This window comes from Macaca thibetana, chromosome 11 (assembly GCF_024542745.1).
Source record: "Macaca thibetana thibetana isolate TM-01 chromosome 11, ASM2454274v1, whole genome shotgun sequence".
Classification (NCBI taxonomy): Eukaryota; Metazoa; Chordata; class Mammalia; order Primates; family Cercopithecidae; genus Macaca; species Macaca thibetana.
The window spans coordinates 79,251,784-79,271,039 of NC_065588.1; the positions used below are offsets into that span (position 1 = coordinate 79,251,784).

Genomic DNA, 19,256 nt, shown 5'->3' on the forward strand with positions numbered 1-19,256 from the left:
CATCTTGATAATAACAGATACTTTTATCAACAAGGCATTTTGCTACATATTAAATCCATGTCTGAAATTCAAGGTCTACCAATAGAAACCCATTATAAGTATATTACAAAAGAAAAAATAAAAGTCCTTGTTAAAGACATCACTTATGATTTTTTCTTAGTTGTCTTAGTGCTAGAAACCAGTGGAAAATTTTTGTTATATATTGGCAGTGAGGAAATCTTTAGGATTTATTTTCAGAACATCCTCTCCAGCTTTCTCTGGTCTGCATCCCTCATTAAGTTGCAGTCAGTCGGTGCCCTCCTGTATGGACTGTAAGAGTGACCACAGCAGCTTGACTTTCTCCTACTCAACTGGATGGCAGTCTTCATGAATGTTTTTACTTAGCTTTCTGTTTTTCACCTCTGTCAAATTCAAGCATTTCTGGAGTGCTTGCTGTCAAGCTGAATAGCAGTCTCTTTTCTTAATAGTTGAGAACATTCAGGGCTTTGTTTGCCTAAAGGAATAAGAAGGGTTATTGGTTTCCCCTTGAATATACTTTTGTCAAAATGGCTAGTTGTCAAAATTTTGCTTATTTAATGTTACATGTAAATTTTCTCCTGGGGGTGATGCTACATAGTTCTAAATTAAGTTTGATATTATTTTCTCAAGAACTCTGTTCTTTTGAGAGACATTTAGGAGACAAAATTGACAGGGTTTGGTGACCATTGGTTGTGTCTCACTTTGTTAGCTGGATAAGTGGTTTACCCACTATCCCAAATCAGCAATTTAGGGAAAAGTTATAGTTCAAGATAAGGTTTGAACATACTGATTTAACTTCCCTTTTCTTGGCAAATCTCCAATGTAATGACCAAAAGAATCTATAAACGTGGGGAGGGGGAGCAGGAGCTGCTCATTACAAATGTAGCAAAAAGAAAAAATAATGGTCGTTCCATCTGAATAAGATGAGATTGGAAGAAGTGAGATCCTCAGGCCAGCCATCAAGGGGCAAATCTTTATCTTATTTGGACCTTCAAGAGGCCTGAAATTTGAGAAATTTCCAGTATACCCATTCCAGCTACCAGAAGTGAACAAAGATCTTTCTCTGTAGAATAAGCTAATACATAGTTTTGAAATATATTACTCAATTTGGCAGTTCAGATAAGAATGACAAGTCAGAGGTATCAAAATAAAGGGCCTCGGTGAAGCAGGTTTACATTAAAAACTTAAGAGCCTCTTAGAGGGTCTCTAAATTCCTGTCATCAAAGTGCTTCAAAAGAACACTCTGTGGTGGAAGTAGTATTAATGTCATTCAGCAAGTTTGCTTGGCCCTTTGTTTTATTTATTTATTTATTTAATGATTTTTTTTAAATTATTATTATTATTATTATACTTTCAGTTCTAGGGTACAATAGCAAAGACTTGAAACCAACCCAAATGTCCATCAATGATAGACTGGATTAAGAAAATGTGGCACATATACACCATGGAATACTATGCAGCCATAAAAAAGGATGAGTTCATGTCCTTTGTAGGGACGTGGATGAAGCTGGAAACCGTCATTCTCAGCAAACTATTGCAAGGCCCTTTGTTCTAGAGAATCACAGTAGTATTGCACTTTCCTGCCTTCCTTGAAGCTGAAGTCCTGCATGCCTCTTATTTGTCATTGAATGTGTGTGAATGTGATGTATGGCACATTTGAGCCAAAGCTCTAAGACTGAGTGCTTTTCCCTTTCTCTGACTTAAAAATGTAGATCCCTAAGTGACCAAAGAGAGACAAACCTCCCTCCTCACCTGCGTTGGATAGGTTCAATGAGTGAGAAGTAAATGTTGTCTTAATTCAGTGAGACTTAGAAGGCATTTATTCCCAAAGTATAACCTAACTTAGCTGATACAAAATATATTTGTGCAAAGAAGTAGGTAAGTAGAAAGAGGAACACTATAATGTTGGGAAAAGATTACTAAGAGATTAATAGGGTCTCTGAATGTATAACAGCAATGGAGGTAGTATACAATTAATAGACTAATAATTTAAATAGAAGCTATAGATATTTCCCCAGAAATTGGTGGAAAATACTAAAAACATGAAAATGGTGAATGAACAAAAGATTGGAGGATGGATTAGGAACTCACATGCATAATTATAAGTAATTACACTTGTAATTATATATATGTATAGTTCTACATACTATATATGCTCATAATTATACATGTGTATATATAGTCATGTATATACATATATTGTATACATAATATGTTATTTTTATTTATGTATAAATATGCACATACATCTATATACTGTATATGTGTGCATGTAGTTTTATATATCATATATGCTATATATAATTTTATTTGTTTGTGTATATGGAAATGTTAATAAGAACAGAAATTTCTGAAACAGAGCATAGAGTAGAGATTATCAAGAGATAGAGAAAATTTCCAAAATAGGATGATCTTCATTCATCATAATGAAGGCAAAATCAATGAAAATAGGTTTGTTTTTAAACTGTTGTCATGTAGAGACCAGCTTTTAGTTGTGTACTAAAGAATCATACTTGCTAGTTTGTACAGCAACAAGATTTTTTAACGAGTGTTCTATAACCTACAGACTCTACCAGTGGGGTTGGGAGCTCTACTGTACACAGCTAAGAATAATTCCCAACCACCCAGAATTCCCTTGGGCTCAGCAGCTTTTACAGTGCAGGAGCTGTGCCACCATCACCCACAAGGAACCCAGCAAAGTGTGCATCACATTTATTAGAAGATGATTCTCCTGGGCCTAGCTGCTTCCCATTATGCTTACCTCTGAATTCCATTCTCTTGAGATTGCATCTGATGGGTAGAAACTGAGTCCTGTGCTAAACGAAAGTTAGAAGATGACTGAATTTCTAGCTTCTTCCTTGCTTGGGAATGTGGGATCCTTGTTCTGACTGATTACCAAGTGTATTCATAGGGGAGATGATCACAAATGTTGAGTGGCCTCACATAAAGAATGTTGACAATACATGGTGACATTGTTAGTACTTCAAACAAAATGAAAAGTTACTAGATGCTTCCAGATGACAGCATTAAAAAGCAGATTGGTTATCATTAAAGGAAAATAAAGGAATTTACGATGCTAGAACACAGTAGAGTTATATCTATAGTGTTATGAGAAGAAACTTATTAAATCAGTTATTCTATTAGAAACATTTTCTGTGAATGGATTTATTCAACTTTTCTGAAGAACTGGAAGCTGAAGATAACATGAAGATATTTGTTATTTGAGAGGAAATATAGAGGCACTAATAACAAACTTTACATGGTTTACAGCATTCATAGGCTCTAGTGGAATGAGTGTGTGTGTGTGTGTGTGTGTGTGTGTGTGTGTGTGTGTGTGTGTGTGTTTAATCTGCTTCTGCTTACAGGGTAAGGGATAAATGTAGCATTTATTCAAACATCTTCTGTCTACCTGACACTATACTTTGCATTTTATGTCTGTCACTCTCTTATTTCTAAGTTACATCTGTGAAGTAAATGTTAATAAACCTTCCCATCTTACAGATGAGCATACTGAGACTCAAAGTCAATACTCTTCTCTGTATTTACCATTGGTAAAGCAGGGGTTAAGGCTTAATGTAGTATGATACTGTTTTCACTGTGTCACATTGGCTCCCTCGTATTTTACACCTGACTGATGGCTTAGATGCTATGATTCTCGACTTTATTGATACAGAAAATAATTTACAGAATAACAGTTTGTCAAATGTGTAAATAAATGCTTAGTAGTTAGGTCTTTCCAATATTATTAAATTATACTTTTGTAATAAATTTTATAAAGTAGACAGGGCCATTGGAGAGAGAACTCCAACTTTGTATTCTCAAAGGGATATTACATTTTTGAAGTATAATCATGATATAGTCTCTGATCTGGGTCACGCATGCAGCCGAGATGTGTGCACTTTCTTTTTTTCTAGGCCTAAGGGTGGAAACTACCACTGTGCCCCAAAGGTAGTAAAAATAGCAAAACTCCACCATACCAACTGGTTCTAATTTCTTCCCTAATTTCTAGAGAGCAGAGTGAATATACAAGAAAGAATCATTATCTTTTAATTTGTATATTCAAACCACACAATATTATGTAATCAATATGTTGAAAACATAAAATTTACAAATGCTAAGTTCTTCATACATTCTACTGGAAGTCACATAAAATTTAAATTCTTGAATAAGAAGAAAACAGAATCAAATTATTTTAACAAATCAGATTGCGTGTGTGTGTGTACGTGTGTGTGTGTATCTTGGGGATGTATGTATATATTTCCAACGCCCTCTGAGCCATATATTTTCTTCCTTATCACTTCCAAACTTACCAAAACCACTAGGAAGTCACTGGATTTTCCAATTATTAGTTATATTTTACTTCCCATTTACAATCACGAGGCTCTTATTTCAACCATGTTGTAATGGACCATAGGGTCTTCAGAGCAAAGTGGGGTGGCAAATGAGGTTGAAGGTGGGCATCTGTCAACCCTGTTTCTTTCCACTATTAATGTGCATGTGAGCACCTGGGGATGTTGTTAAAGTGCATGCTATGATTTAGTAAGTTGGGGTAGTACCTGTGATTTTACGCTTCTAACAAATCCCAGGATAAGCTTAGGATGTTGATTCTTGGACCACCGCTACAGGCAAGTTCTATTCTGCTGTTTCTCTTTCACCCGTCTCAATTCCTTCTCCTCATCCAAACATTACACCTTGAACATAAGTGGTAATTTACTACATGTGAATATAACAGTTGACATTGCCAATACACAATACCCTCTCTTTTAATTTTTTCCACTACACATCATTATATAATCGTTCTAGATACAGGTTTAACTCTGCCTTTTGCAGCCCCTGAACAGTTTGAGGCTGTGAAAGAATAGCCTTAAACTGTCATGGGGCATCAAGGAATTTCTCAGAGGGACCTTTTTAAAAATTATATTGTCAGCATAGTTTTTTCCTCTTATTGCTACGTTTTTTCTTTACCACTCTAGTCTTTTCATTTAGAATTCAGGTGGAGATACTTACAGGTCATGAAGCCATTTTCGATATCTTGACAGAGAAGTTTTCATCTAAGAAGGCTTAATGGTCATAAACAATTTATTGTACATGTTTCATTGCAAGGATCTTTTCTGCTCCATTGTTTTTACATATGTATGACTCTGGTTTCACTATTTTAAGATCTTCCATACATTTTTATGTCTTCGATTATTTCAATTCTACTTCTATTCCTACTGTATAACATATCAACTGGAATTAAAATTTAGTGCTGCTTTGAGTAACTCAAAACTAAGCATCAGAGCCTGGCAAGAATCCAGGAAAACCCAGCTATTTTCCTCTGTTTTTATGTTACATGAACAACAATCTCCAGTTAAAAAAAAAAATGCTCATAAGCTATTCTTGAAAACAATTGCCAAGACTTTACTGAAATACCTTTTGTACGTATGAGTAGTTTTTATATTAATTTTTAATTCAAATTGACAATTCACAACTATTAATAATTGTAGTTAAAGAGAGTTTTACTTCTAAATGCCACTAGAGATTTTATTATTTATATTTCTAAGGAAGAAAATTTAAATTTAGCGATTTTATAATTTGCACAGAATACATAAAAATGTGGGTAATTGTAAGTGGTTATTTTAATCAGATTTGCTTCAGACATTTCATAGGGTATATTAAGTTGTTATTCCATTACATTATTGATTCCCAAATTTCTCTTATACATCTTTCTTTATAAGACTATTGGGCCATAAACATGTGTTCCAAAGTATACTTTTCTAAAATAACACCAGGGAGTGGAACTAGATATAAGAAATATGTATATTTAACAGATGCAGATTTTATAGTCTCATGTACAAAAATGGAATTTCGCAGTACACAAATGATGAAATGTGTTTGTGAGTTTTGTTATTGTCTGTTTGCTTTCGATCTGAGACTATATTTTCACTGATGGCAAAAAACAAAACCAACCAACAGAACAAAAAACCCTGAACCTAAAGACTTAAAATATAATCAACTCACTCCAGTGATTTCTTGGAAATTCAGGGTTTACTTCCTAGTCCAGTTCACAAATGCTATGTGGACTTTTTCTTCTTCCTTACCCTTCCTGGCCCTGAGAGACCGGAGGTAATGTGAAGAGTGGGAGGGCCCAACAGCTATGATAGGTAGGAGTTGGTAATGAGAAAGGAGCCTCCATCTGAGTCTCCAGTTACTGTCTATTATTGGCATAGGGATTAAATCTTTAATGCTCTAGATATGTGACATAACAGTGTTGACTCCTAGGATGGCATGTTAAATGGAGCAAGTTGCCCATCTGGATCCATTGTGGGTTCCTGGTATGAATGATTTTCCTTCTCACCACCTTATTTCTGGCTTTGTAAAGTATGTTTTGGTCAGAATGCAGAGTTGTTTACATCTGGCCTGCAAGATTTCTTGCAGAGCCACTGCTCTCCTCTTCACCCACCTTCAAAGCCTTCTCTTAATACTTGGACACTTGGGAAAAGTTTCCACTATATCTAATTGTGAGCTTTTAAAAATGAGATATTTCAGGAAGTAAGAAAGTGAATATCTGGCACTGTTTTTGCATTATCCTCATCTTTAAAATGTGGTAAATAATAATAATTGCTTCATGGTGGTATTGTAACTGGTAAATGAAATAATCAATTCCTGGATAGTGGATTTAGAAATTTTCCGTCCCAGAAAAGAAATAGGGAAGGAAGAAAGGATACGAGTATGCAGGAAGTGTTATTTTTTCGTCTGCTTTAATAGTCTTGGGAACCTGAGTCCTGCGATCAGTCCCTAACAATCTTATGGTTGAAGTTCTTGACAATATTTAGTAGAATCTCTAAACAACTGGCAGAATACTGCTAAATCTTTACTTTTTCAAATATTGATTAATGATTCAATCATCTCTACAATTAAGATGTATTAAGTACTCCCAGGATGCTCTGTGGAGAGCCGTGTATGAAATACAGCAAACACTGTAAAATGGACATTGGACACTTCCTCATGAGTTATTCTCTTTTGTCTAGAGAATAAAATGAGGATATAAATGAGCATTCTGTGGGTGCAACTGACATATTCTTTTCCCTACAGTTTTCCATGTTCTGCCATAAATGCATGCTGATTAGTAGTTTGTAAAGACTATTTAATATTAGAAGCAAGGTCCTAGAGTAAAAATTAATTTGCATAGTTGTAAGACATATATAATAAATCCTAGTGGGGTTTTTTTCCCACCTCATCAAAATTTCATCAATTCTACTTCTAGCTTAAGAAATTAAGTTTTCTAACCTAGATATTTCCTTTGAGAACTAAAGCACTGAATAATATGAAGACTTTAAAAACTAATAACCATTTTGGGGGGCAGTAAAACCTTTTAAAAATTGAGTTTATTATTATTTTCAAGACATTTTATCTGATGGATTCCCCAGTTTCTCTTTTGATCCTTATCTACCTCATAATTAAATGTCCATAAAGATGAATATTAATGGTAGCTGTATTTTCCATGTTGGGCATCTGTCGGTTGATCTCACTTCAAAGTAACTGAGTTCTTTGTAGTATTAAGTTGCTCCAATTTCCTACCTGCATGCCTTTTATTTTCCTCTGGAGAAAACCTTCCCAGGGCATGACCTAATGAATTCTGGTTCAGATTTCCAAATGAGTCTGTACCAAATTGATTCTATAATTTGGTGGAGGGAACCTTTATTAAATACCCTAGTGAGGGAATTTTTACTGTTTCATACCTAACTAAAGTACTTCTCTTGACATATTGAAATTGAGCTTTAACATTTATGGGAATATAAATTGCAACAGCACATTGTAACATGTCATGGGTCCAGTAGAGCCTTAGGTCAAGGGTTTTTACTTTCTTTATAACCTCTATTAAAAATAGCAGTGTTTTTAATTATTTTTCATTTAAAAATTAGAAAAATATGTCCTACTCTCCAGAGAGATGTTATCTTCAGGTATTTCCATAATTTATATGGTTGCATGGGGTATGTTTTTATAGTTTGTATTTGGCTTGACCAAGTGCAAATTCACTTTTATAGATAAGGCTAGTTAACCTTCTCTTTTAAAACTTGAATATGTTTTTCTAATTGAGAAAGTTAATTTTTGTGTTCTCTTCATCCTTGTCCTGTCATCTTCTTGTCTCAATAGCTTCTTTACATCACAGCTTCAAGAGAACACCACTCCATTTTAACTGCAGGACCCCCAGCCATTTACTATTATTGTCACATCATAGATATGCTATATACAACATCTGAAATTGAATTTGGCATTTTTCTGTAGCATTTTTTCTGTACCCTTCAAATATTGTCACCAGATTCCAGTTCAACCTCCACAAGCTTCTTAGATCTTATTACCTGCCATCTTAGAAGGTCTTCTGAAGCAGCATGGTATGATCAAAAAATATATTGTATATTAAAGAACAACTGGCTGCGCTTCCTTAGAACCCTGCTTCTGGTGATGAGTTGGGTGAACCTAGGTCTTTTCTGTGAATCACAGGAATAGACAGTGAACAAATCTATCTGTAAATTTCAGTGCACATTTTATTTGTACAAGTCAGTTGCGCTACTTACAGGATTTGGCTGTGAGCAATAGAAACTGACTGTAGCTATTTGAAGGCTATGGGAGCTACAGAATTCACTGTAGGCTGGAAGGCTTAAATTGGCAGGAAACAAGGTAGCCTCAGTGGCCCAGAAGTGAGATATACAAAAGCAGTTCTTTCCAGGAAGAGTCTGGCTAGTAAATAGTCCCATTGCTTCTACCATTGCAAGTGAGTTCTGGCCATCCTTTCATCTTTCTGTCACTTAGGAATGAAAGTCCTAAGTAATGAGAACATCCATTTAGCTGAGGTTAAGTCATGTGGTGACCCTGGTGTCTGAAGTCCAAGGGGAGACATAATCTGGCCTTTTTATTTTTTCTGTTAACTACACACTGTGGAAAGTTCCCTCCATACTGGAAAGAAAGTGTCTTTCTAGACAGATGTAGAATTTTGAAAGTCCTGCAGATCTTTACTGTTTTCATAAAACAAAAGCAATAATTACAAATTTTGACAATTTATTTTTAAAATTGAGATTTTTCTGGCGTATCATGTTGATGCTGGAGAACCCCACCACTATAATATATTACCTAGTTTTGCATGGAAAAGTAGGATAACTTTTCTAATTCCTAATATGTAAATGTGAAATAACAACACCCACTGAATAGGATTATGTTAAGATACTATTTATAATGCCTTAAATACAATAACAAGTACAATGCAAACACTCAATTTTTAAGTCTTTTTCTGCTTGGACAAATTATTGTTTGGTGTGACCAGAATTTTTTTTTAAATTAACATTATTTTGCTGCACGGTGATCCTAATTGTAATTCTAAAATAAATGCTATAGTTTTATTTTATTATTTCTCTTACAGACAGGCTAGCCTCAATGAAGCAGCCGAGAAGTATTATGATCTGGCAGCCAGACTGAGGCCTAATGTAAGTACTTTCCTAATGAGAAACACTTTCAGAGGGATAGACTCAAAGCGTGTGATAGGTGTAAGACATAGAAGCGTGTTTTGTTTTTTTCTTTCTTTCTTTCTTTCTTCCTTTCTCTCTCGATCTCTTATTTTGAATACCTACTAAATAGCTTAATTCAACAGTAAAATCTGCCAGCCTCAAGCTTCTTTTTCTAGAGTTAGACTTTTTCTCTTCTAGCCTGTGTAAAGCAACATAAGATTTTTATCACTTGAACACAGGCTTTAGCACTACTAAGTACTTTGTATTTGGATAACTTTTAAAATCAATTCCTTGAAGGTTTTTTTGGCTCTGGCATTAAATACCTATTATTTTTTGATTCTCCTGTATAGTCAGACCTCAAGCTGTATGCCTCTTTTCTATTCCACAGGCCTCATTTCTAATTTCTGTGCTTTTCAACTTTATCAAGAATGTTTTTATTACAATTTTTCTCTGGGTAATGATGCTTCCATAAAGAAAGATGGATATAAATTAGATCTCTTCTATTGAAATAGAGTAACCATTTATGAGAAAATAAGAACTGGTTTTGTCTTGGTCTTCTAAGCACATTTTATTTGCAACACATCTCTGAACTCCAACACATTGTGCTTTTATTTTCATATACCTTCTGCATCTTTCGCCAATACTAAAATCTTCTACCCTGTTCTTCACATCAAGACCATCTATTGGGAAATGCAATTTTGAAACAGTAATGAAAGTGCACATGTGATGTGAGTGCAAATAATGGGATCAGTCTCATTTCTTTATAGTAACTCATCCATTGGGCAAGCATTCTTCATCTATAGAGTGCCTGCTTTGTGGTAGGATGCAGAGATTTCATATCCTGAATGACCACACCGTGTAGCAGACAAGACTGAACACAATCATCTAATTGAAATACAGTGTGGTGATTCTTATACAGAGGTGTATACAGTCCTCTGGGAGCACAAAAGAGGAGGATTAATGCTCCCTGAAGGAGACCTATGTGGGAGGTAGCTATTTTTCTTTTCAGGAGATTCATCCACTTGCAACATTAGCCCTGAATCTCAATGCCTCCGAGTTTTACTTGTAGGGGCAAAAAAGTATCTTTATCTTAAGCACCCTAAGGCTCATGGCTGAGACCCCAAACAAAAGACAGATTTAACAATAGAAAAGCATACAGATTTATTTAATATACATTTTACCTGATATGGGAGCCTTCAGAAATGATGACTCAGGAAAATATTTTTTATAGACATCATGCAGAAGTGTGATTAGAAGACAAAAGGTTATGATCTCATGGTAATAAATTGGGAAGAACTTAGAAATTCCTGTTTGTTCTTCTTCTTTTTTTCCCTGTGTATTCAGAGACAAGGTGTTAATGAGGGTCTTATCACCTACTACCTTGGAGAAGGGAGAGAGAAGGTCGCAGAGTGACTGTCCTTCTTCTGCAGTTTTGGTTTTTTTTCAGCTTAAAATACTATGTATTATAAGGAACCATGCTTTGGGTGGCTGTTCTGAACCCTGTCACATTCATTATGAGATGTTTCAAGAATTGATAAGCAATTTGCAACAGAAGAAAATAACTTAATAATCATGGTGAGAACAATGACAGCTAAAATTTATTGAGCACTTATTATTATGTGCCAAGCACTGTGCTAAGTACTTCATTCATTTCTCACAACAACCCACAGATACCTTTGTGATCCCTATTCTCTGGAAGGGCTGCGAAGTTAATAACTCACCCACTGTCAAAACCAAATGGAATCACACTGTAACCCGGGCCACTGAATGCATAACAGAAAGCTTGATGGAAAAAAATTGCAGTCATATTTTAGAGAGGAAAGGCAAGCCAGAAATTAGGAAAACCTAAATAATGATAGTCATTTTATTTATTTATTCAGTAATATTTACAGAGTACCAGGTATTACTTTTGGCAGTGGCTATACAGCAGTGAACAAAATGGTTAGGAGCTCATAATCTAGTCTGAGGAGAAGGAGCTAGTATATCGAACAGTGAGACGTGCTTTGGAGAAAGCTGGAGCAGCACAAGTGAGTTAAGAGTTGTGGCAGGGAAGGGGGTGGCGTACACTACGCATGGTTTGGTAAATGCCCTAGTGGGACAGCTTTCTGCAGTATTTCTAGGAAAAGGGTTGAATTTGAAGTCTTATTATTACAACTTCATTAAAGGCAGAGATGCGAGTTTTTTTGTTGTTGTTGTTGTTTTATTGCCTTCATGTTAATAAGATGCTATGAATGTACATAATGCATGATAGGTAAATGCAATTGTTTTTTGAGTACTGGTCACTTGAGTGTCATGTTGATTTTTGGTCAAGTGGTTGGTCAAATGACCATCTTCAGCATGTTATAATGAATTAGTGAGAGAAGAGCTACCTGAGCTATCTGACCTGGACTAAAAAATGAAAGACACTCGGATATTACAAGATTTGAGTCTGATTTGTGAAATGGTTAATTTTAAAAGACTAGGCAAATCATAAAATCAATATTTAATCTCCAACTGGAAACCATTTTTTTCTGAACCCTCAAAATGTTTCTTCATAAACCCGCTGCAGACTGCTTTTCAAAATATGTTTATTCAAATGATACTTTCCCTATCTGAAAACAATACTTTTAAAATGATGGGATAGAATAAAGTATTCACATTTAACAGTGAATAAATGATGTTACAATTGATGGATCAACAGATATGATTTTTTCCTAATCTGTTTTCAGAATTGTGTTTTGACTTACAGTATGTGGTCTAGGTGAGTAAAACACCACAGCACAGAGGAAGCAGTGATAAAATACAAACCATGGCAGTAATATAAATTTCTCCCATCCAAGTACTAACCAGGACCAACCCTGCTTAGCTTCCAAGATCAGACAAGATAGTAATATAAATTTCTGTTCTGAAATGAAGAGACCTTTTTAAACAATAACCCGTGTAATGATTTATTAGCAATGACCCATCTGATCTGAATTAAAACATTCATTTAACATTTGTCTTGTTCATATCTGTTTATTACCTTTGTTCATAAAAAACATTCTTTGTTATTTCTCTGCTTTTAACTTAATAAATTTGGTACCTGCCTATATGATAGCGTAGCTAACAGACTTCAACTCCAGTCTATTTAAATAGTTCCATTGTCTTTTCTAGTTTTCTCCCCTACACAGTAATCTAATCTTACTCTTACTTTCTTCTAAAAATTTTCTTCTAAAGAATTTTCTTCTGTTCTTTAAGTACAACTAGGAGGGTAAAAATCAGTATCTGTATGTGAGAGACTCTGTGAATGTTTCACCAATGTTCATATCAGATCACTACTATACAAAATAAAGTAGGAAGCTGCAACCTCTGTTACAGTCATATTAAAAAGCTTGCTGTCTGTGGGATATTCTTTCTTAATAAAATACCGATTCCATTTCTTCAATATGTCCCATGATGAATTTCTTTATGTTTTCTATGATATGAAAGCCATATTTTCCACATAATGTACTTTGAAATTGTTAATTGTATTTTAGCATCATTTTACGTACAAAGAATTCCAGTGGTCAAATACTAAAATAATGAAAGATGTCTAAATTAGCAGGCACAAAATAAGTTTTAGATTCTGACATTGTCTCTTTATCAGAGATGTTTAATACCTTGTCGTTGACCAAACTACACAGTTAGAGAAGTCTATTTATTACAAAATGATGCCATTACCATTTTAATTTTTTTACTTGATTTTTGGAGCTGATTGTCCTAAAATTAAACCTTATAATACATTAAAACATGTTTCTATAATAGGAAAACTCCTTACTGAAAATGCCATTTTAAGTTTTTTTTTAGTTTTAATTTTTGTTTTGTTTTGTTTTAAATAAATTGACCTTTCTTTGGAGGTTACTTTAAATAGACAACAGTCTTCTCTGTCTTCTCTCTCACTAATGGGCATCAAAAAATGCTGACTCTCAAGGACTAGAGGGATATTAAATGGAACTGCTTTGTTCTTCCTGGAGGAATTAAGCCAAATTCTGCATTAACTTATGGATTTTTAAAAAATGGTTAATGTGAAGAATGGGAAATTTGCATAGTACAAAGTCACCGGCTTTTACTTGACTTTTTGTAAACTCTAGAGTTAGAAGAGAGTAATTACCAATGATAGGTCTGTACATCTTATATTTTTGGGGATGTAATTGTTTTTAATATGAATTTATTCAACTTACTTTTTATCAAGTTCCAGCTTTATGTAAGACTGTGCCAAATGCAGTAGGGTTTGAAAGTTATGAAACATTAACCTTGTCCTTAAGAAATGTACAATCTAATGTGGGGAGGGAGTGAAGGAGAGAACGTGGGAATCCCAATCCTCAAACATCAGGGCAATAAATAATAGCATCTAATAAGTGCTTTGTGAGACATATGAGCTAGGTGTAAGCAAAGCGCACAGGAGAGAGAAACGACGTTCAGCTGGATGGAGCTGAAGAGACACTGAGTCACAGTTGACAAGCTAAGAGAAACTTGGAATGATAGGATGCCTGTAAGTAAGGATTTTAGCGAGAACAAGGAGAGAATTCTGGCAGGGAGAACTATGTACATGAACTAGGGCAACATGTACCGAGAGGAAGGGTATAGGGGAAGATAGAAATGAAAACTACCATAAAACTAGATGAATGGTAGTGGATACCATATTAAAAATGTGGTGTTTGTATTTTAAAATGTTATTAAGCAAAGTGACATAATGAAAAGAGTAATTTAGGATGGCCATTTATATGATGAAATGAAAAATGTCGATTGTGTTTGAGGAAGTAGAGTTGGGAGATACAGCCTTGGGAAAACTTAATAAAAGATCATGGTAATAGTATAGGCATAAGGTAGTGAAACTAAAGTACAGAAATGGAGAGAAATGGAAAAGAACATACAGATAAATTAAGTAATAGATTATTTCAAAAGACGTGAAGAAGATAATTAGTTGGCCACCATATATGTTCCAAAATTTTGATTTTAGGTAACCTGGAAGAAAAGAAATGCCACAAATATAAAAATTGTAATCAGAGGGCCTTATTTATTATAAGAACAAAATGGTTAGACTGAGCACATTCTGAGCGAGAGAATCTACTTACTCTCATTTTCTCATGAGACATTCCTATCAAGGAAGAAGTTAGAAGGCCATAGTTAGGGATAGAGACTTGGGAGTCATTTGCAAAAAAGGAAATGGTACCAAATAAGTGGGTAGCATCACCGAAGGAGGGAATATACAAAAGAGAAGAGAGTCAGTTTCAGACATTTGGGAATTTCGACATTTCAAATTTAGAATAAGGAAGGCAGCCAAGACAGTGACAGGGCATAGAAAGCAAAGTTGATGAGCAGGGAACACTGCTGCAAAAAGGTAAAGAAAAACAAGGACAGAGAAAGTCCTTTGACTTCCAAGAGTAAGCATATTTGTGCCCTTTGGGAGTGCAGTTTCACATAAGTGACGTGAGCAGTTGAGGAAATGGAGAATTGGAAGTGGGTGGTGTAAGACTTATTCTGTAGTGATGTTTGGAAATAAATATTAAATTTGAATATTACCAATTAAAGATAGATGTTGAGATGTATGTGTCTCTGTGTTAAATAGGATACTCAAAATGTGTGTATGCATGTGAACATGAGACTGAAAATGTGTCCAAGGTGAAGGGAGCGCAAAGGAAATATCAGAGATATTTAAGGATTGCTTCCTCCCCAGTGACTGAAGAAGAAAAAGGACACTGTGAAGATACAGAGGGAAAAACAAAACTAGAAATAGAGGGGAGCTAACTTTAGGTAGTAAATTATTTCGGTTATGCTCATTTGATTATCTGCTAATCCTGTGGGGGAAGAAAGGATAGAATTTTATGTTAAAGACTCATGGACAACTGCATGTTCTGAGGAGCACAGTGGGTAATATTTGATGCAGGTCTGTACTATCTACATGGAATAAATAAGTACCAATGAGGACACATTTTTTTTGGTGATCACTGGTAGATTACTTCTAGTTTTGACTCAGCTCTCTGATTTATATGCTAACTGTTGTATTTGCATTTTGCATTTCTAATATGTAGAATATTTTATAAATATCCCATGTGTATTTAGTATATATGCATTAAAAGGAGAATATCTTTCAAGGATAATATTATCGATAGAGAACTTCATATATGCATTATACCTTTCCCAGGTACTTAGAACATAAATTATTTCAGAACATTATTATAAAATCAAAACCAGTGTGATCCATTTGGGCTCTTTAGCAATGCTTATATGTCAAAAGATTAAACTGAGAAACATGGGAAGAGAAGATTCAAATAAATGAGCTTATTGACAAAATGCAGCTGTGTTACAAGGTAGTCCACATATTCTGTAACGTATTACTTTCAATTTGACTCTCATTTTTATGGTGAATATGGTGGTAGGGGAATGACTGTGGAGTGGAAATAACCACTAAGACTGAGCTCTGGGGAAAAAGATTAATTATTTAATTGAGCTATTATTAATTGAAAGGATATAAAATTTCCCACCTACATATGGATATTCTAATGGGAAAGATATTCTTCAACCCTAATTAGAACAAAGAAAACATGAAACCAAGTTTAATGGGACAGATTCAGATTCTAACATATAAAGGATTGTTATGTTGTTGGAAAAAAATGACAAAGTTAATAATAATTTGTCTGGGAGGCAGTTAAACCACATTTCTGCTTGTAAATGGGTGAGGAACCATATGGCCTCTCCCAAAACTTTCCACAAGCTTCTGTGATGTGGGAATACTACATACCATGTGTCTCTTGACTTTTACGCATTGATTTTATGTGGATCCCAGAATCACCAGATTGATTTTATGAGTAAAATGTGTTTTAATACTGCACATATATATTTCACTTTGACTAATTTTTTCAGTTACAAATATATCCATGTGTTTTATTTTTTTATTTATTATTCATTTTTCCATAAGTTGGGGTACAGGTGGTATTTGGTTACATGGGTACTTTAGTGGTGATTTGTGAGATTTTGGTGCACCCATCACCCGAGCAGTATACACTGCACCAATTTGTAGCCTTTAATCCCTCGTCCCCCTCCCACTCTTCCCCCCACGTCCCCAAGGTCCATTGTGTCATTCTTATGCCTTTGTGTCCTCATAACTTAGCTCCCACGTATCATTGAGAACATACGATGTTTGGTTTTCCATTCCTGAGTTACTTCACTTGGAATAATAGTCTCCAGTCTCATCCAGGTCACTGCAAATGCTGTTAATTCATTTGTTTTTATGGCTGTGTAGTATTCCATCATATACATATACCACAGTTTCTTTATGCACTCATTGATTGATGGGCATTTGGATTGGTTCCAAAATTTTTCTGTTGTGAATTGTGCCACTATAAACATACATGTGCAAGTATCTTTTTCATATAATGACTTATTTTCCTCTGGGTAGATACCCAGTGGTGGGATTGCTGGATCAGGTGGTAGTTATACTTTTAGTTCTTTAAGGACTCTTCACACTGTTTTCCATAGTAGTTGTACTAGTTTACATTCCCACCGCAGTGTAGAAGTTTTCTCTGTTCATCACATCCATGCCAACATCTACTATATTTTGATTTCTTGATTATGGCCATTCTTGCAGGAGTAAGGTGGTATTGCAGTATGGATTTGATTTGCATCTCCCTGATCATTAGTGAAGTTGAGCATTTTTTCATATGTTTGTTGGCCATTTGTATATCTTCTTTTGAGAATTGTCTATTCGTGTCCTTAGCCCATTTTTTGATTGGATTGTTTGTTTTTTTCTTACAGATTTGAGTTTGTTGTAGATTCTGGATATTAGTCCTTGGTGAGATGTATAGATTGTGCAGATTTTCTCCCACTCTATGGGTCATCTGTTAACTCTGCTGACTGCTCCTTTTGCTGTGCAAAAAAGCTCTTAGTTTAATTAGCTCCCAACTATTTATTTTTATTGCATTTGCTTTTGGCTTCTTAGACGTGAAATTCTTGCCTAGAGGGTTTTGTGTTTTTTTGATATTATCTTTTAGGACTTCTATAGTTTCAAGCCTTAGGTTTAAGTCCTTAATCCATCTTGAGTAGATTTTTGTATAAGGTGAAAGATGAGGATCCAGTTTCATTCTCCCACATGTGGCTAGCCAATTATCCCAGCACCATTTGTTGAAAAGGGTGTCCTTTCCCCACTTCATGTTTTTGTTTGCTTTGTCAAAGATCAATTGGCTGTGTTTGGGTTTATTTCTGGGTTCTCTATTCTGTGCCATTGGTCTGTGTGCCTACTTTTATACCAGTACCAGGCTGTTTTGGTGTCTATGGCCTTAGAGTATAGTTTGAAATCAGGTAGTATGATGTCTCCAGGTTTGTTCTTTTTGCTTAGTCTTGCTTTGGCTATGCAAGCTCTTTTTTGGTTTCCTATGAATTTTAAAATTGTTTTTTCTAATTCTGTGAAGAATGATGGTGGTATTTTGATGGGGATTGCATTGAATTTTTTATTGCTTTTGGCACTATGGTCATTTTCACACTATTGATTCTACCATCCATAAGCATGAAATGTGTTCCATTTGTTTGTGCCATCTGTGATTTCTTTCAGCAGTGTTTTGTAGTTTTCCTTTAGAGGTCTTTTAACTCTTTGGTTAGATGTATTCCTAAGTATTGTATTTATTTTATTTTTATTTATTTATTTATTTATTTGCAACTATTGTAAAAGGAGTTGAGTTCTTGATTTGATTCTTTGCTTGGTCGCTGTTGGTGTATAGAAGAGCTACTAATTTGTATACATTAATTTTGTATCCAGAAACTTTGCTGAATTCTTTTATCAGTTCTAGGAGCTTTCCCGAGGAGTCCTTAGGGTTTTCAAAGTAAATGATTATATCATCAGCAAACAGTGACAGTTTGACTTCCTCTTTACAGATTTGGATACACTTTATTTCTTTCTCTTGCCTGATTGCTATGGCTAGGACTCCCAGTACCATGTTGAAGAGTGGTGGCGAGAGTGGGCATCCTTGTCTTGTTCCAGTTCTCAGAGGGAATGCTTTCAACTTTTACCCATTCAGTATTCTGTTAGCTGTAGGTTTGTCATAGATGGCTTTTATTACATAGGGTATGTCCCTTGTATGCCGATTTGCTGAGTTTTAATCATAAAGGGATGCTGGATTTTGTCGAATGCTTTTTCCGCATCTATTAAGATGATCATGTGATTTTTGTTTTTAATTCTGTTTATGTGGTGTATTACGTTTATTGACTTATGTATGTTAAACCATTCCTGCATCCCTGCTATTAAATGCACTTGATCATGATGGATTATCTTTTTTTATATTGTTGGATTCGGTTAGCTAGTATTTTGTTAAAGATTTTGATACCAATAGTTATCAAGAATATTGGTCTGTAGTTTTCTTTTTTGGTTATGTCCTTTCCTGGTTTTGGTATTAGGGTTATGCTGGCTTCATAAGGGTTCCTTCTTTACCTGACTTGTAGAATAGTTTCAAAAGAATTGGTACCAATTCCTCTTTTAATCTCTGGTAGAATTCTGCTATGAATCTGTCTGGTCCTGGATTTTTGTTGTTGGCGGTGATGGTGATTTTTTAATTACCATTTAAATCTCGCTGCTTGTTATTAGTCTGTTTAGGGTTTCTAATTATTCCTGATTTAAACTAGGAGGATCATATCTTTCCTGGAATTTATCCAACTCTTCTAGGTTTTCTAGTTATGTGCATCAAGGTGTTCGTAGTAGCCTTGTATGGTCTTTTGTATTTTCGGTAGTGTCAGTTGTAATATCTCCTGTTTTCTTTTCTTAGTGAGGTT

The 19,256-nt window shown here is 34.9% G+C and overlaps 1 protein-coding gene across 2 annotated transcripts in view; it reads left to right on the forward strand.

Annotated features, from left to right (window-relative positions):
- TMTC2 (transmembrane O-mannosyltransferase targeting cadherins 2) overlaps nucleotides 1-19,256 on the forward strand; it is a 459,067-nt gene that overhangs the window by 375,666 nt on the left and 64,145 nt on the right. For both annotated transcript variants that reach the window (XM_050748326.1, XM_050748327.1), the window contains exon 11: nucleotides 9,416-9,479. In XM_050748326.1, coding sequence (XP_050604283.1) covers nucleotides 9,416-9,479 — 64 coding nt within the window. The remainder of the gene's footprint in view (nucleotides 1-9,415; nucleotides 9,480-19,256) is intronic.